At 38.1% G+C, this 22,778-nt stretch overlaps 1 protein-coding gene across 3 annotated transcripts in view; it reads left to right on the top strand.

The window, feature by feature from the left end:
• Positions 1-10,773, top strand: part of TGFBR1 (transforming growth factor beta receptor 1) — a 68,063-nt gene extending 57,290 nt beyond the window's left edge. For all 3 annotated transcript variants that reach the window (XM_061200192.1, XM_061200191.1, XM_061200193.1), the window contains exons 7-9: positions 2,265-2,389; positions 3,396-3,526; positions 6,496-10,773. In XM_061200192.1, coding sequence (XP_061056175.1) covers positions 2,265-2,389; positions 3,396-3,526; positions 6,496-6,621 — 382 coding nt within the window. In that variant the 3' untranslated portion in view covers positions 6,622-10,773. The remainder of the gene's footprint in view (positions 1-2,264; positions 2,390-3,395; positions 3,527-6,495) is intronic.
• The last annotated feature ends 12,005 nt before the right edge of the window (positions 10,774-22,778 follow it).

Below are 22,778 nucleotides of genomic sequence, written 5' to 3'. Positions count from 1 at the left end.
AGCAATCAGACAAGAAAAAGAAATAAAAGGTATCCAAATTGGAAGGGAAGAGGTAAAGTTGTCATTATATGCAGATGACATGATTCTATATATAGAAAATCCTAAAGACTCCACACACACATTACTAGAACTGATAAATGAATTCAGCAAGGTAGCAGGATACAAGATTAACATACAGAAACTGGTTGCATTTCTTTACACTAACAATGAAACATCAGGAAGGGAATGTTAAAAAAAAACCAATACCTTTCAAAACTGCACCCTCAAAAATAAAATACTTAGGGATAAACCTGCCCAAGGAGGTGAAAGACTTGAGAACTCTAAAACATTAATAAAGGAAACTGAAGATGATTCAAAGAAATGGAAAGATATCCCATGCACTTGGATTGGAAGAATATTGTTAAAATGGCCATACTACCCAAAGCAATCTACAGATTTAATGCAGTCCCTACCAAATTACTCATGACGTTTTTCACAGAACTAGAATAATCCTAAAATTTATATGGAACCATAAAAGACCCAGAATTGTCAAAGCAATCTTGAAGAAAAAGAACAAAGCAGGAAGCATAACCCTCCCAGACTTCAGACAATACTACAAAGCTACAGTAATCAAAACAGCATGGTATTGGCACAAAAACAGACATATGGATCAATGGAACAGAATAGAGAGCCCACAGATAAACCCACACCACTACAGTCAATTAATCTTCAACAAAGGAGACAATAATATACAATGGGAAAAAGACTCTCCTTCAGCAAGTGGTGTTGGAAAAGTTGGACAGCTGCATGTAAATCGATGAAGTTAGAACACACCCTCTCGCCATACACAAAAATAAACTCAAAGTGGCTTGAAGACTTAAACATAAGACATGACACCAAAAACTCCTTGAGGAGATCACAGGCAAAACACTCTCTGACATAAATCACACCAGTGTTTTTTAGGTCAGTCTCCCTAGGCAGTAGAAATAAAAACAAACAAATGGGACCTAGTCAAACTTCCAAGCTTTTGCACAGGAAAGGAACCATTAAAAAAATGAAAAGACAAGCTACAGAATGGGAGAAAATATTTGCAAACGATGCGACTGACAAGGGCTTAATTTCCAAAATATACAAACAGCTCATACAACTCAACAACAACAACAACAAAACAACCCAATCAAAAAATGGGCAGAAGACCTAAATGGGCATTTCTCCAGGGAGGAAATACAATTGGCCAATAGGCACATGAAAAGATGCTCAATTTTGCTAATTATTAGAGAAATGCAAATCAAAACTACAGTGAGGTACTACCTCACACCGGTCAGAATGGCCATCATTAAAAACTCTACAAATAAAAAATGCTGGAGAGGATGTGGAGAAAACGGAACCCTCCACTGTTGGTGGGAATAATGTAAGTTGGTACAGCCACTATGGAGAACAGTATGGAGAAAACTAAAAACAGAATTATCATATGACCCAGCAATCCCACTGCTGGGCATATATCCAGAAAAAACTGTAATCCAAAAAGATACATGCACCCCTGTGTTCATACCAGCACTATTTACAATAGCCAAAACATGGAAACAACCTAAATGGCCATCGACAGATGAATGGATAATGAAGATGTGGTACATAGATACAATGGAATACTGCTCAGCCATGAAAAAGAACAAAATAATGCCATTTGCAGCGACATGGATGCAACTAGAGATTATCATACTAAGTGAAGCAAGTCAGAAAGAGAAAGACAAATACCATATGATATCACTTATATGTGGAATCTAAAATATGACACAAATAATCCTATCTACAAAACAGAAACAGATTCAGGGACAAAGAGAACAGACTTGTGGTTGCCAAGGCGGAGGGGGTTGGGAGAAGGATGGAGTGGGAGGTTGGGGTGAGCAGGTGTAAGCTATTGTATGTGGAATGGATAAATAACAACGTCCTACTGTATAGAACAGAGAACTAATTATATGCAGTATCCTATGATAAACCATAATGGGAAAGAATATCTAAATAAGAATGTATATATATATATATGCATAACTGAATTTCTGCTGTATAGCAAAGTGATTAACACAATATTGTAAATCAACTATACTTCAATTAAAAAAAATTTTTTTTTAATTTAAAAAACAGCAGAAGCATAGTGAAAGGGGGAAAAGGTCAAAATTAATATTGACCCTCCCCCCACCTCCCCGCCCAGGAGTAAAAAAAGTTTATGAAACAGTTTAAAAGTAATGTCACTATTACATAAAATAAAATGCTGACTTCTTTTTTAGGTACATGGCCCCTGAAGTTCTAGATGATTCCATAAATATGAAACACTTTGAATCCTTCAAACGTGCTGACATCTATGCAATGGGACTAGTATTCTGGGAAATAGCTCGACGATGTTCCATTGGTGGTAAATCTCTCTCCCCTCCCCCAGCATTTTGTTATGAACAAGTTGTTCAAGAATTGCCTTTTTTATTGAATGAAATTGTTTACCTGGTGATCACTGAGAGTGCCAGAAAAAATGAAAGAGATAAATGACATGACATGCTTTATCCTAGTGTATAGTTTTATCCTAATACACAGCTTTATTCCAGTGTAGTCTTTTTCTATTTCCACTTGAATTTTGGGAAGCAACAGAAACCAACCCCTTGTTACCTTGGAATATAGATATTTAGAATGGATGACTACTTGAGAGGCCACCCAGGAAGCTATTTCTAGCATGTACCTGAGTCAGACTGATTTTTTCCCCCTGAGACTGTGGTTTTCTCAATCTTGAGAGCTGGAAATTACATATACAGAATACATATACTGCGCTGCATTACTTTTTTAAAGTAAGTTTGTGTTAGACTGAGCACTTTCAATGTTTACTTGAGAAATAGTCTCTTATCCTTGAGGACCAGGCTCACCTGAGACTAGTGCCTCAGGTTTTTGAGGCAGTGAGGGGTGGAGTAGCAAATAGGACAGGTTATTGACAGATGCAAGTAGAGGAAGGGACTTGCACCTCAGGCTTGCCTTGTAAGATTCACACCTTAGTGATAGAGTGTGTATCCCCGTACCAACTGAGAGGCTGTGCACTTGTAGAATAAAAGGTTTCATTTCTTGCGCATTAGGGTTCTGGGAGAAAATGTCAATCTGGTCATCACAGCTCATAGTTAACCATCATTAAAATAGCCTTTGCCGATCCCATGGCGATACTTAGTTTCAAGGTGTGGGCTCAGTACTGACTCAGGGAGGTGGGTTGTTGATGCAGACGTGGATGAGAGACTGCAGTCTGTAAGCTGTGTTCCACTTACCTGATTTAGTAATGGGACACTGTAACAGGACTCTCAGCTGTTCCTTTTCTGTCTGGTCAAAGAATGCTCTGACATTATCTGAGTAAATCCTTCAAAATAGATTTTTTTCCTCTACCAATGTAGGAATTCATGAAGATTACCAGCTGCCTTATTATGATCTTGTACCTTCTGATCCATCAGTTGAAGAAATGAGAAAAGTTGTTTGTGAACAGAAGTTAAGGCCAAATATTCCAAACAGATGGCAGAGCTGTGAAGTGAGTATTTATTTTGGATACTACGCAGTTCTTTAAACTGCTTCTGGTTAGTAAGTGGAAATTTGCTACTTTTCTTTAAGGAAAACAGACATTAAGAATTCCCATTCCTTTATTTTTCATGGCTGTTAAACCAGTGAGTAAAAACAGAATAATTTGTTTTTCATGTTCAATTTTAAGTACATTGAAAGGGCTGTGGAACATTTTCAGTGGCCATTAGTGTATCAGAACAGTGTTTAGATCTGCCAATGAAACAAGGCTCCTACATTTTTAATTAAAGCTTCCCTTCAATCAGGGCAGCCCAGAATAGTGGGATGAGTGCTGGATGGAATTAGGAGGCCTGTATTCTAGATCAGCCTGGCTACCATTTCAGAGTCTGACTTTGGGCAAACCACTTCTGTTCTCTGGACCTTAATATGCCTTTTTGTAAAATGAGGGATTTGGATGATTATGAAGATGGTTCAGATGATTTTACATTTTATTCATCTCACTGCCCATATGACTATTCACCAGGAATTTGGGGAAAGTGCTTTCTAGCAGTGTCTGAGCTTTTCAATCCCAGCTCTTACAAAAAGTTTTAGAAATATTTTTGTAGTTGTACCTTTAAAGAATTCATAAGAAAAAATTTATTTAATCTGTCCTTAATTGCTAGCTGTTACTATTATAATACTATTATAATATTGGTGAAACAAAGCATTTCCCTCCAGATTTGATGTTTTGTAGTTTAGGAAGAATAAAAAGCTGGTTACTTAAATAGTTGATTTTACATCTTAAAATAATGTAGGCCTCAGTAGACACCTTTGACATCAAGAGAGTTCCTTGGCTACCTCCAACCAAATCAAGTATCCAGGCCCAGATAAAATATATTGTGTGCTCACAGAATCTGCATGTTTTAACGAATGGAATTGGGCTAGATCTTGTCTTTTAAAAATTTGATATTGATACTACAAAGCATTTACAAATTGGAATTACTCATGTACTCATTCAGTGATTAGAGCAGATTAGTATTAAGCAGATGGCTTTTTAAGCATGAAGGAAAGTTAGCAGTTAACATTAAAAATGCACATGCAATTTGCACTTACTGTCACAGCATGCTGAATTAATGCCATCACTGGCATTTTTGTTTTTTTCTCCATTTGGCTAGTTTTCTATGTACTTATCACAACTCAATCTTTCACTTTTCTAGGGTTTTACAAATCTCTCAATAGCTGAAACACATCAAGAATTTGAAACTGATAGGATACCTACAGAAGCGTCTTCAGAACCCTCTGACTTTTTCCAGTCTGGACTGGGTGTTCTCTAGGCCAGCTTTCATCTTGGGATATCCCTCACCTTTCATCTGTGATTCCCTTTGCCTCTTTTATGATGAATCCTCCTTCCTGGATCCCACATCTTCCTGTTTCTTGGTTTGCTCATTTGCCCCCTCTTTCAGCTCTCTGCTCAGATGTTACCTTGTCAGTGAGACATTACCTCTCAACCTATTTAAAATAGCACCTTCCTTCCCTGGCATATTTTATCTCCTTCTCTAAACGATGTTTCTCCTTAGCACTTACCATTGACAGTCCATGTATTTTGCTTATTTATTAATTATATGCTTTAGCCTTCTAGAATATCAGCTTTATGAGAGCAGAAATTTTGTCTGTTAGTTCACTGCTGTTAGTTGCCTAACACCTAGGATGGTTATCTAGTAGATTATAGGCACTCAGTTTGTTGGATGAATATATGTATGGGCTGGGCCCTTGGTCATTTTTATCTGGAAACAAATGTTCATTTCTAGGGAATTTTCCTCAAGTATTTCCTTGATGTGTTCCTTTCCATTTTCCTCTGTTCTTTTTGTTCAACTCTGGTTATGAATGTAGATGTCCTGAACAGGCATTCTAATTTTCTTATCTTTTCCCTCCTATTATCCATCTCTTTGGGGTTTTTTTCTCAACTTTCTGGGAGATGTATCAACTTTTGAGTTTATTATTATTATTCAGGTTTATCTTCTAGTTCTGTAAAGCTTTTCTAAAACCAAACAAAAACCAAAAAATTATCGATAAGTCCAATATCAATGTTTTCTTTTATCTCTTTGAGGATATTAATGATAGATTGTTGATACTGTCTTCTTTCTATACACCTTCTGTTTTCTCCAAGGTGCTTTTTTCTGTTTGTGTCAACTTCTGCATTTCATATTACTTTCCTCAAATGTTTGATCAAGCTCATACTCTTCACGTATAAAAGGGGCACTGAAAGCTGATGGGAAGCTTTGTGCACACGAATGGAGCTTATCATCATCAACTGTGATGTGAGCGTGATGTAACTGGGTTGCTTCCTTGGGGAACCACTGATGTCAGTCTCTTCAGGCTTTTCCTCTTGGGCGAAAGACTCTTCCAGTCTCTTACCTGGAGGAGTATGTAAAGTCAGTGGCTGTGTTTTCAGAAGAAAGTTTATGGTCTTAGCGTTCAGTGTGTTGTCAGTGTGGAACTTCGCCATGTTCCCCAAGACAGAAATCTCTGTTCTACTCTCTCAGGTGCGAACCTCTCGACTTCTGCTGGGGTGGGGGTGGGGCAGTCACCCAGCTGTGTGAGGTTGGGGGGGGCAGCTATCTGGGGTTCTGGCTCCTTTGGCTGATCCTATTTTTAGCCTGAACTTCACCCCAGGGGTACTTGATGCAGTTAATTCCTCAGTTCTGGGGGGCATTTCATGGTGAGTCAGGTTCCTTCTTTGCCTTGAACAACTCTGCTTTAGTATTCAGCCTTTTCAGTCTGCAAAGTAAATCACCCCTTTTCCATCTGCTTTCCAGCTGCTGGCACCAGTACCCTGTTGATGGGTATTTAGGTCATTTCTACTCATTTGCTATTACAAGTAATGCTGAAACAGAAATACTTGTATGTATGTTATTTAAAAAGAAAATTTACAGGTAAAGATTATTATCCAGATCAGTTAAAAGTGGTGCATGCGTTAATGATCTTTCTTGTCTTTTCTTATAGGCCTTGAGAGTGATGGCTAAAATTATGAGAGAATGTTGGTATGCCAATGGAGCAGCTAGGCTTACAGCTCTGCGGATTAAGAAAACATTGTCACAGCTCAGTCAGCAGGAAGGCATCAAAATGTAAATTCTGCGGCTTTGCCTGAACTCTACTTTTTCTTCAGATCTGCTCCTGGGTTTTAATTTGGGAGGTCAGTTGTTCTACCTCACTGAGAGGGAACAGAAGGATATTGCTTCCTTTTGCAACAATGTAATAAGGTCAATTAAAAACATCCCAGGATTTCTTTGGACCCAGGAAACAGCCATGTGGGGTCCTTTCTGTGCACTATGAACGATTCTTTCCCAGGACAGTTACAAAATGTTGTGTGGTCTACCTTTATTTTTTATTAACACAAAACTTGTTTTTTTAAATGATTGCTGGTCTTAACTTTAGGTAACTCTGCTGTGCTGAAGATCATCTTTAAGGGTAAAGGAGCTGAATTGCTGAGTTATATGAAACATTTCTTATTTTTAAAGAAAGTGATTTACTCCTGGTTAGTACATTCTCAGAGGATTCTGAACCACTAAAGAGTTTCCTTGATGCAGACTTTGAATGTACTGTTCTATAATTTTCAGGATCTTAAAACTAACACTTATAAAACTCTTATCTTGAGTCTAAAAATGACCTCATATAGTAGTGAGGAACATAATTTATGCAATTGTATTTTGTATATTATTATTGTTCTTTCACATATTCAGAACATTACATGCCTTCAAAATGGGATTGTACTATACCAGTAAGTGCCACCTCTGTGTCTTTCTAATGGAAATGAGTAGAACTGCTTAAAGTCTGTCTATGTGTGTTAAAACGTGTAGTGTTTTAATTCAAAAGTTTATTTACCTGGATGACCCAGACTTTTTCTGTTTTGTTTTTTGGAAGAGTTTTTCTGGTATGTCATTTGGTATTCCATTTTGAAAATGCCTTTTTCCTACCAAAATGTGCTTAAACCACTAAAGAAATGAAGTGGCATTAATTGGTAAATTGTTATCATGGTCATGTTTGAATATTCTCACGTCAAGCTTTTGCATTTTAATTGTGTTGTCTAAGTATACTTTAAAAAAATCAAGTGGCACTCTAGATGCTTATAGTACTTTAATAATTTAAAATCTGTAGCATACAGACTAATTTTTCTAAAAGGGAAAGTTTGTCTAGCTGCTTGTGAAAAGTTGTGTGGCATTCTGTAAGCCATTTTTTTTCTTTATCTGATCAAAGACAGTGTTATTTTTTTAAGAAATGAACTACGTTTAAAATTAGAATATGGTTAATGTTAAATAACAGGCCTTTTTCTTGGAAAGTAAAGGTAGTTAATAATTTGAATAGATAACAGTGTGTGAGAGAGTCACATTTGTTGTGTAGGAGTCAACGTTCTGTGGATTTTCTGTCTTTGTACCTAAGGTTAGAGTTAGTGTGGTTTTGAGGTCTCACTACACTTTGAGGAAGGCAGCTTTTAATTCAGTCTTTCCTTCTCTGTGCAGATACTGCAAATGCCTAATTCACATGGTTATGGAATGAATTTGGTGCACCCCTGATATTTGGGAAAGTGGTAGCTAAGGAATATTCTGAGGAGAGGTTCTCCATTTACAGATGTTTTCGGTCAAATTAAATGTTTAAAGCAAATTTGTCACGGTCTTCTCACATTAAGTTGAAACTAGCTTATAATAACTGGTTTTACTTCCAGTGCTAAAAAGTCTGCAAAATTTTTACAGTTTTCAAAGTCCTCTTTATCACTGTGATCTTAATCTGGGGGTGGGGGTGGGGAACCTATCATAGCTGTGAGGCAAGACATTCACCTTACAGTGCTATCAATTTCCTGATGAAAGGGTCAGAATAACCTGTACAGTATTTTGGTAAGAGATAGTGGCCATTTATGCTGACTGAGCTGCATTCTGTTAATGTCTTATCTCTTATACATAGAACAAATCTGAAAGACTATTTGGTCTTAAAGCCAAAGTAATTTCAGAATGAATGACATATTACATAGGAATTTAGTGTCAATTTCATGTGTTTAAAAACATCATGAGGAAAATATGTTTAGAGGTTAATATTTTGAGTGCAAATTTGAGGGTTTTTTTGTAGTTACCATGATTTCATCAAAGCAAATGAGTGAGTTTGAGAGGTTTGTTTTTTATAATTGTGTTATATTTCCTGTTTAATAATCTCTAGCTCTATGATCAGGTACTTTTAAATTTTTTTTGGCCATTTACAAGCCTACCAGATCTGCTTTATGAAATCCAGGGGACCAATGCATGTTAATCACTAAAACTATTTTTATATAATTTTAAGAACATACCAAAAGTTCTCTGATTTAAAGTTGTGATACATGATTTCTCACTTTCATATAAGGTAATCAACTTTTGCTGAAGATATTCTTTATTAAGTCAAAAAATAAGTTACAATTTTACTGTTCTTGCCTAAATGGATAAAATGTACTTTTGATGAATCAGGGAATTTTTTAAAAGTTGGAATTTAGTTCTAAATTGGGTTTACATGTTACTCTAGCTAATTCCATTTTTTTGGCTAATGATGGTTTGATAACGCCAATTGGCTAGTATTGAAAACGAAAGTAACTTAAAAGATTTATAAATCATGATTACTGTGGCTATAACTGCAGAAAAATTTGAGAATTAATTTTATTATTTAAAAACACAAACCTTTGTTTATACTGCCTATCTTCAGATGCTCACTTTCCAAGTTTCAACTTGGCTAAAATATACCTTCAGGCAAATTATCTGTCCACGTCCACTTTGTTAGTATCCCCAGAGGAACGGGGATGGGGGTCGGGTATGACCTAGTGGGGTGTAGACATTCCTGGTCCTTTCTTCATATCTCAGCTCTCTCTCTCCCAAACTGCCTTCCTGCTGGTCCCTGGCTCAGAGTGGGATGGCAGCAAGGTGGTAGCTGTGGCAATGAAGCAGTAGCCAGTTGTATCTTCCATAGGACAGGGTAAGGTCCAAAGAGCTGAGCCTCTAGTTATGCTGTAATGATAGTGCTCAGGAAGTGCCTTGAGTCAGGATACAGTGCCATGGTCATCAAGAATTCCAAATTTCAGTTCTTAAAAAATTTCACTGGTCACTTGGCCATTTTGCAGCTCATGCATGAGTTACCTTTTTTTTCCCCCTCTACATTAAAGAACTGTCACATACAGAATATTTTGTAAAACAAGATGGCAAAGTGCTAATTAAAATGCACAACAAAATTAGTATTCCATTAGACATGTCATATCAAGAGTTTATTTTTACCCCTGCACTGAAAGAGTGGTTTTAAGTAAACTGTTTCTTGACCATGGCAGTGTTCTGGCTACAGATGGTAGAGAGTCCAAATACTGGTTCTGTCACAGCTTGGCAGAAAATGCCAATTCAGCTGTTTTTGAGAGTCTAAAGAATAGCTCATGACATGTACTGCAGCTTCTTGAGTGTTTTGCAATGCTGGGATACCCATGGGCCCTCTCTCTAGAAATGCTGGACTTCTAGGACATTCTGAGGATTGTCAGTACATTTAAAATTTTCAACCCTATTATGCAGTCTTATTTGTAATTGTAAACTTTAAAAAATGTGGTTAATAACATTCAACCAGTTTCTTAAAGCTTAAAAAGAACTTCAGTGAATGTTTTTATTTTTAAATGAATTTTGTGAATTGAATATCATGAACCATGTTTTGATATCCCTTTTTCACATTGTGCCAATGGAATGGGGTGTTTGGTATTTCTTTATATGTCAAGGAGACGCTTCAAAATGTCAATTGCTTTAAACTTAAATTACCTCTTGAGAGACCAAGGTACATTTACCTCATTGTATATATGATGTTTAATATTTGTCAGAGCATTCTCCAGGTTTGCAGTTTTATTTCTATAAAGTATGAGTATTATGTTGCTAAATTACTCAAATGGTACTGTATTGTTTATATTTGTACCCCAAATAACATCTATACTTTGATTTCTATATTTTATTGTATTTGTGCAAAATCCTTCTGGCTTTATCACTGTAATCTCTGGCCTATGAGATGTGTACAGAAAGTGTCCATATAAATTTTCATTTAAGTTGGATGATTTTGAGAATCCTCTAAAGAGGAGAGAAAAACGAAAACTGCACTTCCCCATAAGTTTTTTTAAACTGTATATTGTATTTGTAGTAATATTCTGAATGAACTGTAAATAGGAAGTAGAAGAATAATGCTTATGTCAAGTCCTAACACTACAGTAGAAAAATGGAAGCAATGCAAATAAATTACTTTTTTTCCCAAGTGCTAGTGGCATAATTTAAAATAAAGTGTGTATATTGGAGTGAGCCATGCTGTTATGAAATGTAGTTGCTGTAAATAGAGACTAGAATCTTTGGATGACTACCTGGTACAGGTTACAGTATCAGAACATGTTTGAGAAGTCCCCACAGGTGCACACAGGTGCATCTGTGTGTGTGGAGGCTTCTTTCCACATGCTTGGAGGTTATTGATCTGTCAGTGGACAGGATGGGACATGTCTACATGTGAACTGCTTTGCCTCTGGCTCAGCAAATTTGCTAAGTTTGTGTTAAAGCGGTGTTAAAGTTTTTCGATGATTTTCAAAGGAAATTTAGAGTATTTTCACCTTCTAAGTTTTACCTTATTTTTCCTTCTTTTCCTAATTTAAGGATTTGTGAGAAATAATTTGTAGAAATAAGTTTTGTTTGTTTGTTTTGTTTTGTTTTTTGTTTTTTTAAGTAGATTTGAACAGTCAGTCTCCTGGGAGTGAGAACTTGGCTGATAAGAGAACTAAGGAAGTAGTGGTAGAGAGGAGAGATGTTATCCCCAGGCCCTCGATGGACTCTGGGAGAGGTTTTGCAGATCAGATTGTTCTTGCATTAAAGACTAGTCACTTCAATTCAGAGACTGGATTTAGGGATTTTTTTTTTTTCTTCATAATAAAGACATATCACTAGGATGTAGAGCTTTTGTTGGAAGTTAGAAGAAAGTGAGATTATTTTTAAAACATCATAGATTCAGAGAAAGCAGAACTAGCTTTATCTCTTTATCACCTCTTCTGCCCCTGGGGTTTCATAATTTGGAGAAAGTGATTTTACATATATGGCCTGCAACTCTGCTTTTTTTGTTTCATAATTGAGGATTTAGAAAACAGTGGGGCTATTCCAAAAAAGTGAGTAGAAAATCTGATGTTACAAAAGCTAGAGCTCAGCCATGTATGACTTTTACGAGTTAGAAAATATTCAGTTAAATAATATTAAATCATTGTGGAAATAAAGGATTCTTAGTGTGAGTTAAAGAGAAATGGAAAAAAGAAGAAACTTAAGATGACTATTTTCTTTCCTATTATGAAAGAATAGAATTATAAGAAAGGGATATTGGCAACTTAAGTATTTCAAAGAAGGGAAAGGGACCCTAGACTGTTGAGAATTATAGGATTTGGATACAACTAAACCAGCTTTCAAAAATGAAGACCAAAAAAAAAAAAAAAGTGGCAAAATAAGACTAAAATGATTTGTTCCCTGTAGATCTACCTTATAGGAAATACTAAAAGAAATTCTTCAGAATGAAAATGATACCAGGTGGTAACTTGAATCCACAGAATGAAATAAAGAGTACTGGAAATGGGAAAGATAAAAGACTGTATAAATGTATTGCTGCTGTAACAAATTACTACAAATGTACTGACTTAAAATAACACCTACTTATGATGATGTCACATTTCTGAAGTCCAGGTATAATGTGGCTCAGTTGGTTCTCTGCTGCATATTTTGGAAGTCCAAAAAAAAAAAAAAAATCAATGCATTGGGTGTGCTACATTCCTTTCTGGAGGCTCAGGATGAATTGACTTTCAAGCTTATTCAGGTTGTTGGCAGAATTCAGTTCCATGTGGTTGTAGGACTGACATCCCCGTTTCCTTGGGGACTATCAGCCAGGGGTTGTTCTTCGCTTCTAGAAAGCACTTAACATTCCTTGGTCCCCACTGCCATCTTCAAAGACAGCAAAAGCAGTTCCAGTCCTTCTCACACTTCATCTCTCTAATTTCCCCTTCTCTCCATCTTTCCTCTGCTTCTCTTTTCCACCGCATCTCTCTCCAATGGAATCTTCTACTTTCTTCTTTGGCTTTTCAGGGATCATGTGGTTACATTAGCCTAGATTATCCAGAAAGGCCCAATCTCCCTATTTAGTAACCTCAATTTCATTTGTAAAATCCTTTCACAGCAGAACCTTGATTGAATAAACAAAGGATGGGGGAATCTTGAGGAGACATCTGCCTACCACAATACGTATTTCCTCTTTAAATGGCATGTTATTGTATGACACAAAAAATAATACTGTATTGGTGGTTTTATTACATAGATGCAATGTACATTACAATAATAGCCAAAGGAGTGGGTAGGAAATGGAACTATACTGGAACAAAGGGGGATTCTGTATTTTATTGGAATTACATTAGTATTAATCTGAAGATCTTGGTTAATTAAAATACATACTGTAGTCCCTAGAGCAACCACTAAAACACTCAAAATACAGTTTAAGAAAACAAATCTAAATGGCACACTAGGGACTTCCCTGGTGGTCCAGCAGTTAAGACTCCATGCTCCCAATGCAGGGGGCCCAGGTTCGATCCCTGGTTAGAGAACTAGATCCCGCATTCTGCAACCAAAAGATCCTGCATGCCGCAATCTAAAGATCCCACACACCACAACGAAGATCCCGTGTACTGCAACTAAAGACCCAGCGCAGCCAAATAAATATTTTTTAAAATGGCACACTAAAAAATAACACAAAAGAAGGCAGCAATAGAAAGGTGGAGATGCAAAAACATGAGACATTTAGAAAACATAGTAAAATGGTAGCCATAAATCTAACCATACCAATGATTTCATTAAATTTGATTCAAGTATTTAGTCCAATCATAAGGTAGAAACTGTCATAATGGATAAAAAAGCAAGACTTAACTATGTGGTGTCTACAAGAGACACTTTGGATTCAAAGACAAATAGTGTGAAAGTATGGAAAAAAATATATACCATGCAAACAGAAACCATAGGGGAGCCAGAATGGATAATGTCAGACAAAGTGGGATTTGAAACAAATTACTAGAAATAGAGGACATTTCAAATGATAAAGGGTCAGTATATGAGGGAGATACGTTACCCAACCAAGCTTGGGTTCGCTCGCCTGCATGCGGTAAAGCCAATCTAGTGACACCAGGTTGTGGTGAAGGAAAGTACAGTGTTTACTGCAAGGCGCCCGGTGTGGGGCCAAGCAAGAACGGGCAGCTCATGCTCGAAAGGCTCGAACTCCCCAGTGGATTTTAAGGAAGGGTTTTTAAAGACAAAGTGAGGGAGAGGGCCATAGGGTCAGTGATCAGTTCATGCATAATTCTGACTGGTTGGTGGTGAGGCAACAGGGTGATGTTTTGGGACTCTCAATCATCAACTTTCTGGTTCCCAATGGTCTGGGGTCTACATGCTTGTGGTCAGAATGCAGTTAACTTCTTCCAGCTGATAGAGGTTTTAGTATCTGCAAAACAATTCATGGATATGCCTCAGGATATTATCTATAGCCCTTGAGGAGGAAATAAAGGTCCTTGACTCTGTTTTATAGATATATTATTTTGTCTTGCTTGACTGTTTTGTTTCTGCATTTTCTCACTTCTGATTAAATTTGCCCTTTGGTACTTGGGGAAGGCCTTGGAGGCTAAAGCTTTTCTACAAAGAAGGGGTGGGGAACACAGGGGTCTGTCCCTGGGAGGGGACTGCAGGGTCCTGCTTGGTTTCAGATATAACAGCTATTAATGTATATGCACCTAAAAACAAATACATGGAGAAAAAAGTGACAGAATTGAAGGAGAAATGGACAATTCAGCAATGATATTTGGAGATTAATATCACATTCTCAATAATTGATAGAACAACTCGACAAAAAGCAAAAAAGAGAATGTCATCACCCAACTTGTCCTGACATGTATAGACCAACCACCACAGCAGAACACACATTCTTTTCAAGTCCACATGGAACATTCTCCAGGAAAGAGCACATACTATGCCATAAAACAAGTCTCAATGAATTTGAAAGGATTGAAATCATAGAAAGTGTATTCTCCAACCATGTTGAAATTAAGTTAGAAGTCACCAACAGACATTTTGCAGACCCCCAAATATGTGGAAATTTAACACATTTCTAAATGCCTGTGTATTGAAGAAATCAAGGGAAGTTAGAAAATTTTAATGGAATGAAAAAACAGCATATTGAAATTTACGGTATGCAGCTAAAGCAGTACTGAGAGGGAAGTTTAGTTTTAAATACCTATATTTGAAAAGGTATTTAAATTCCATGAAGATAGATGCAAAAGTCCTTCACACTATTAGCAAACTGGATCCAGCAACAAATAAAAAGGTTTATACACAAGGACCAGATAGGATATATCCTGGAGCTGCAAGCTTGATTTCACATCCAAAAAGTTGTATACCATATTAATAAAATGATAAAACCCATACGGTCAACTAGACACAGGAAAAAGCATTTGACAGAATTTGACACCCATTCATGATAAAAACCCAGACTAGGAATGTAAGGCACCTTCCTCAACCTAAGTGAAGAATTTTTTCAATCTATGAAAATCCCACAGCTAATAAACTTAGTGATAAAAGAGAGCTTTTCTTCTGAAATCAGGAGCAAGCAAAAATATCCACTCATTTTTATGCAACACTGTAGTGGAGGTTCTATCCAGCTCCTGATCTCCCTCCCCCCAACCCCTGCCAAAGATTAAAGGCATTCAAATTTGAAAAAGTAAAACTATGCACAAATGACATGATGTATGATCCTAAAGAATCCACAAAAAAGCTACTAGGATAAATTGCAAGGTTGTATGATACAAGATCAATATATAAAAATCAATTGAAATTCTCTATTAGCAATGAGCAATCCTCTTAAAATTAAAAAACTTCCATGCACAATAGCATTAAGAATACAAGAATAAATTTCATTGAAAAATTATAAAAGTTTCTGAGAGGGTTTCCCCTGGTGGCACAGTGGTTAAGAATCTGCCTGCCAATGCAGGGGACACGGGTTCGAACCCTGGTCTGGGAAGATCCCACATGCCGCAGAGCAACTAAGCCCATGCGCCACAACTACTGAGCCTGCGGGCCACAACTACTGAGCCCACGTGCCACAACTACTGAAACCTGCGTGCCTAGAGCCTATGCTCTGCAACAAGAGAAGCCACTGCAATGAGAAGCCTGTGCAAGGCAACAAAGAGTAGCCCCCACTCGCCACAACTAAAGAAAGCCCACGTGCAGCAATGAAGACCCAATGGAGCCAAAAATAAATAAATTTATTTATTTAAAAAAAAGTTGCTGAGAGAAATTAAAGATCTAAATAAATGGAAAAACGTCCCATATTTGTGGACTAAAAGATTCAATACTCTTATAATGGTAATTCTCCCCAAATTGTTCTCTAGCTTCAACTCAATCCCTATCAATATTCCAGCAGGCTTTTTTGTTTGTTTAGAAATTGACAAGCTGATCCTAAGACTTGCATGGAAATACAAAGTATCTAAAACGGCCAGAATTATTTTCAAAAAAAAAAAAATCTGAGGAATTACCCTACCCAATTTCAAACTTAAAAAGCTGCAATAATCAAGACAGTGTTTGCTGGCATCAGGATAGGCAGATAAAGCAATGGAACAGGATTAACAGTCCAGAAATAAACCCTTACATATATGAAAAATCGATTTGACATATGTGCCAAGACATTTCAATGTGAGAAAGATCAGTCTTCAATAAGGGTGCTGGGACTACTGGATACCAATATGGAAAAAAAAAAAAAAAAAAAGACAGGAAGAGAGAGTTATTTAGACCCTTAGCTTATTATAGACCTAAAGATAAAAGCAAAGGCTGTACAACTTCTAGAAGAAAATGGGAGAAAATCTTCATGACCTTGGGTTAGGTAAAGACTTCAATGTGACACCAAAAGCAAAATTAAAACCATGGTGATAAACGACTTCAAAATTAAAATCTTTTGGGCTTAAAAATAATTACTGTTGGATGGGATCAAGATGGTGGAGGGGTAGGACTTGAAGTTCACCTCCTCCCACAAAAACATTAAAAACACACCTACAAGTAGAATGATTCACACAGAACATCTGCTGAATGCTACCAGAAGACCTCTGACTTCCAAAAGGGCAAGAAAACCTCCACGTAGCTGGGTAGAACAAAATGAAAAAGAAAGGAATTGGGACGGGGCCTGCACCCCAGGGAAGGAGCTGTGAAGGAGGAAAGGTTCCCACACCCTGGGAAGCCCCTCACCAGCGGGGAGACCAGTCTGGATGGAGGGGGAGCTTTAGAGCCTAGAAGGAGAGCGCAGCAACCAGTCTGAGAACAGCAAAATGGGGAGTAATCTGCACAGAAGGTCGGCACCACCACCCTGCACTCCCCAGCATGAGATGCTCATCTGTCGGTGTGGGTGGGGGCTGGGGGCTGAAGCTCAGGCTTCAGAGGTCAGACCCAGGGAGAGAAGCAGGGTTGATTGCGAGGAGACAGTCTGAAGAGGCTGGACTGTGGCAACTGAGGGTGTACTCAGAAGGAGCCTGGGCCCACCAGTGAGGCAAGGTGCCATTGTTGGGGGGCATACAAGGAGCGAGGTGGGACCACCATAAGGGCTTCTTTCCCTGTGAGTGCTCTCAGGCAATAGGACACCAACTACGGGAGCTCTGGGGGTGGGGGCAGGTCACCACCACCATCGTGGGCTCCAGAGGCAGGCATGGGCCGCCGCTGCCATTATGAGACTCGAAAGCAAGTGCCAAGCCCTGCCCCCCCCCCCGTCCCAAGAGTGTGTGGGCCACAGCCACCCCTATGTGATGACAAGCAGGCGCCAAGCCCTGCCCCCGCCATCCCAGGAGCACACAAGTGCCACTCCACCTGCACACCCCACATCAAGGGGATAATGGCCAGCACATGCTGAGGAAAGAGGCAGCAAGCATCCAAACTAAAAGCAGCCCCTCAATTCTGGACAAGATGGCAGAAGGACTTGAGCTCACCTTCTCTCACAAAAACACCAAAATCACAACTCACTGCTGAACAACCAAAAATGACTGGAACCTACCGAAAAAAGATATTTTACATTCAAAGACAAAGAAGAAGCCACAATGAGATGGTAAGAGGGGCACTTCTGCGACATAATCAAATTCCATACCCACCAGGTGGGTGACCCACAAATTGGAAAATAATTATATCACAGAGGTTCTCCCACAAGAGAGTTCTGAGCATCATGTCAGGCGCCCTAGCCTGAGGGTCTGGCATTGGGAGGAGGAACCCCCAGAACATTTGGCTTTGAAGGCCAGCGGGGCTTGAGTGCAGGAGCTCCACAGAACTGGGGGAAACAGAGGCTCCAATCCTGGAGGGCACACACAAGGTTTCACATGCACTGGGACCAGCACAGAGCAGTAACTCCATAGAAGCCTGGGCTAGACCTACCTGCGAGTCTTGGAGGGTCTCCTGGGGAGGCAGGGGTTGGCTGTGGATCACTGGTGGGGGCAAGGACGCTGGTGGTAGAGGCCCCAGGAAATACTGATCAGTGAGTGCTCTCCAGGAGGTCGCCATTTTGGCACCAAGACCTGGCCCTACCCAACAGCCTGCAGGCTCCAGTGCTGGAACACCTCAGGCCAAACAACCAGCAGGATAGGAACACAGCCCCACCCATCAGCAGACAGGCTGCCTAAAGCCATACTGATCTCAAAGCCACCTCCAGACACACCCCTTTACACAGCTCTGTCCACCAGAGGGACAAGACCCAGCTCCACCCACCAGTGAGCAGGCACCAGTCCCTCCCAACAGGAAGCCTGCACAAGACCTAGGACCAACCTCACCCACCAGGGGGCAGACACCAAAAGCAAGAGGAGCTACGATCCTGCAGCCTGTGGAAAGGAGACCACAAACACAGAAAATTGGACAAAATTAGATGGCAGAGAAATATGCTCCAGATGAAGGAACAAGATACAAACCCAAAAGAACAACTAAGTGAAGTGGAGATAGGCAATCTACCTGAAAAAGAATTTAGAGTAATAATAGTAAAGATGATCCAGGATCTTGGAAGAAGAATGGAGACACAGACCCAGAAGATACAAGAAATGTTTAACAAAGAGCTAGAAGACTTAAAGAGTTTAACAAAGAGCCAGAAGATTTAAAGAACAAACAAACAGAAATGGACAATACTGAAATGAAAAATACATTACAAGGAATCAATACCAGAATAAATGAGGCAGTACAATGAATAAGTGAACTGGAAGACAGACTGGTGGAAATCATTGCTGTGGAACAGAATAAAGAAAAAAGAATGAAAAGAAATGAGAACAGTCTCAGAGACCTCTGGGACAACATAAAACACACCAACATTCACATTATAGGGGTCCAGAAGGAGAAGAGAGAGAGAAAGGCCTGAGAAAATATTTGAAGAGATTATAGCCAAAAACTTCCCTAACATGAGAGAGGAAACACTCAAGTCCAGGAAGCGCAGAGAGTACCGTACAAGATAAACCCAAGGAGGAACACACCCAGACACATATCAAACTCACAAAAACTAAAGACATACAAAAAATATTAAAAGCAACAAGGGAAAAATCGACAAATAACATACAAGGGAATCCCCATAAGGTTGTCAGCTGATTTTTCAGCAGAAACTCTGCCGGCCAGAAGGGAGTGGCACAATATATTTGAAGTGATGAAAGGTAAAAACCTACAACCAAGAGTACTCTACCCAGCAAGGCTCTCATTCAGATTCAACAGAAAAATCAAAAGCTTTACAGATGAGCAAAAGCTAAAGAATTCAGCACCACCAGACCAGCTTTACAACAAATCCTAAAGGAACTTCTCTAGGCAGAAAAGAAAAGGCCACAAGTAGAAACAAGAAAATTACAAATGGGAAAGCTCACCAGTAAAGGCAAACATAAAGTAAAGGTAGGAAATCATCCAAACACAAATATGATATCAAAACCAGCAACTGTGAGGAGAGTACAAATGCAGGATATTGGAAATGCATTGGAAATTAAGAGATCAGCAACTTAAAACAGTCCTGTGTATACAAAGACTGCTACATCAAGACCTCATAGGAACCACAAATTGAAAACCTACAATAGATACACAAAAAAGAAAAAGCAATCCAAACACAACACTAAAGATAGTCAACAAATCACAAGAGAAAAGAACAAAAGAAGGGAAGAAAAAAGACCTACAAAAGCAAATTCAAAGCAATTAACAAAATGGTAATAAGAATATACATATCAATAATTACCTTAAATGTAAATAGATTAAATGCTCTAACGAAAAGACAGAGACTGGCTAAATGGATGCAAAAACAAAACCTATATATATGCTGTCTACAAGAGACCCACTTCAGATCTAAGGACATATACAGACTGAAAGTGAGGGGATGGAAAAAGCTATTCCATGCAAATGGAAATCAAAAGAAAGCTGGAGTACCAATACTCAGCTGACAAAATAGACTTTAAAATAAAGACTGTTACTAGAGACAAAGAAGGACACTACATAATGATCAAGGGATCAATCCAAGAAAAAGATATAACAATTGTAAATATATATGCACCCAACATAGGAGCACCTCAATATTTAAGGCAAATTCTAACATCCATAAAAGGAGAAATCGACAGTAACATAATAATAGTGGGGGACTTTAACACCCCACTTTCACCAATAGACAGATCATCCAGACAGAAAATCAATAAGGAAACAAGGACTTAAATGACACATTAGATCAGATGGACTTAATTTATATTTATAGAACGTTCCATCTGAAAGCAGCAGAATACACTTTCTTCTCAAGTGCACATGGAACATTCTACAGGATAGATTCCATCTTGGGCCAGAAATCAAGCCTCGGTAAATTTAAGAAAATTGAAGTCATATCAAGCACCTTTCTGACCACAGCACTATGAGATTAGAAATCAACCACAAGAAAAAAAAATGTAAAACACACAAACACGTGGAGTCTAAACAATATGTTGCTAAACAATATGTTGCTAAACAACAAATGGATCACTGAAGAAATCAAAAAGGAAATAAAAAAAATACCTAGAGACAAATGACAACAAAAACATGACAATCCAAAACCCATGGGACGCAGCATAAGAGTTCTAAGAGGGAAGTTTGTAGCAATACAATCTTACCTCAGGAAACAAGAAAAATCTCAAATAACCTAACTTTACACCTAAATCAACTAGAGAAAGAAGAACAAACCAAACCCAAAATTAGTAGAAGGAAATAAATCATAAAGATCAGAGCAGAAATAAATGAAGTAGAAACGAAAAAAACAACAGAAAAGATAAATGAAACTAAAAGCTGGTTCTTTGAAAAGATAAAGTTCATAAACCTTTAGCCAGACTCATCAAGAAAAAAAGGGAGAGGGCTCAAATCAATAAAATTAGAAATGAAAAAGGAGAAGTTACAACTTACACCACAGAAATAAAAAGGATCATAAGAGACTACTGCAAACAGCTATGGGCCAATAAAATGGACAACCTAGAAGAAATGGACAAATTCTCAGAAAGGTACAAACGTCCAAGACTGAACCAGGAAGAAATAGAAAATATGAACAGACCAATCACAAGTACTGAAATTGAAACAGTGATTTAAAAACTTCCAACAAACAAAACTCCAGGACCAGATGGCTTCACAGGTGAATTCTATCAAACATTTAGAGAAGGGTTACACCTATCCTTCTGAAACTCCTCCAAAAACTGCAGAGGAAGGAATACTCCCAAGCTCATTCTATGAGGCCACCATCACCTGGCTACCAAAACCAGACAAAGACACCACAAAAAAAGAAAATTACAGGCCAATATCGCTAATGAACATAGACACAAAAATCCTCAACAAAACACTAGCAAACCAAATCCAACGATACATTAAAAGGATCATACAGCATGATCAAATGGGATTTATCCCAGGGATGCAAGGATTTTTCAATATACACAAATCAATTGGTGTGATATTCCACATTAATAAACTGAAGAATAAAAACCATATGATCATCTCAATAGACGCAGAAAAAGCATTTGACAAAATTCAGCACCCATTTATCATAAAAACTCTCCAGAAAGTGGGCATAGAGGGAACTTACCTCAACATAATAAAGGCCATATATGACAAACCCACAGTTAACACCATTCTCAACAGTGAAAAGCTGAAAGCAGTCCCTCTAAGATCAGGAACAAGACAAGCATGTCCACTCTCGCCGCTTTTATTCAACATAGTTTTGGAAGTCCTAGCCATGGCAATCAGACATGAAAAAGAAATAAAAGGAATCCAAATTGGAAAAGAAGAAGTAAAACTGTCACTGTTCGTAGATGACATGATACTATACATAGAAAATCCTAAAGATGCTACCAGAAAACTACTAGAGCTCAATGAATTTGGTAAAGTTGGAGGATACAAAATTAATACACAGAAATCTCTAGCATTCCTACACACTAACAATGAAAGATCAGGAAGAGAAATTAAGGAAACAATCCTATTTACCATCACATCAAAAAGAATAAAATACCTAGACCTGTACTCTGAAAACTATAAGACGCTGATGAAAGAAATCAAAGATGACACAAACAGATGGAAAGATATACCATTTTCTTGGACTGGAAGAATCAACATTATCAAAATGACCATACTACCTAAGGCAATCTACAGATTCAATGCAATCCCTATCAAATTACCAATGGCATTTTTCACAGAACTAGAACAAAAACTTTTAAAATTTGTATGGAGACACAAAAGACCCCGAATAGCCAAAGCAGTCCTGAGAAAGAGAAACGGAGCTGGAGGAATCAGGCTTACTGACTTCAATAATCAAAGCTACAGTAATCAAAACAGTATGGTACTGGCGCAAAAACAGATATACAGATCAATGGAACAGGACAGAATGCCCAGAAATGAACCCACGCTCCTATGGTCAATTAATCTATGACAAAGGAGGCGAGAATATACAATGGAGAAAAGAAGCCTCCTCAATAAGTGGTGATGCGAAAACTGGACAGCTACATGTAAAAGAATGAAATTAGAACATTCTCTAACACCATACACAAAAATATACTCAAAATGGATTAAAGGCCTAAATGTAAGGCTGGATGCTATAAAACTCTTAGAAGAAAACATAGGCATAACACTCTTTGATATAAATCACAGCAATATCTTTTTTGATCCACCTCCTAGAGTAATGAAAATAAAAACAAAAATAAACAAATGGGACCTAATTAAACTTAAAAGCTTTTGCAC

The sequence above is a fragment of the Eubalaena glacialis genome, chromosome 9 (genome assembly GCF_028564815.1).
Source record: "Eubalaena glacialis isolate mEubGla1 chromosome 9, mEubGla1.1.hap2.+ XY, whole genome shotgun sequence".
Taxonomy (NCBI): Eukaryota; Metazoa; Chordata; class Mammalia; order Artiodactyla; family Balaenidae; genus Eubalaena; species Eubalaena glacialis.
Note: the sequence above shows the minus strand (reverse complement) of the source record. Positions and strands in the feature narration are given on the sequence as shown.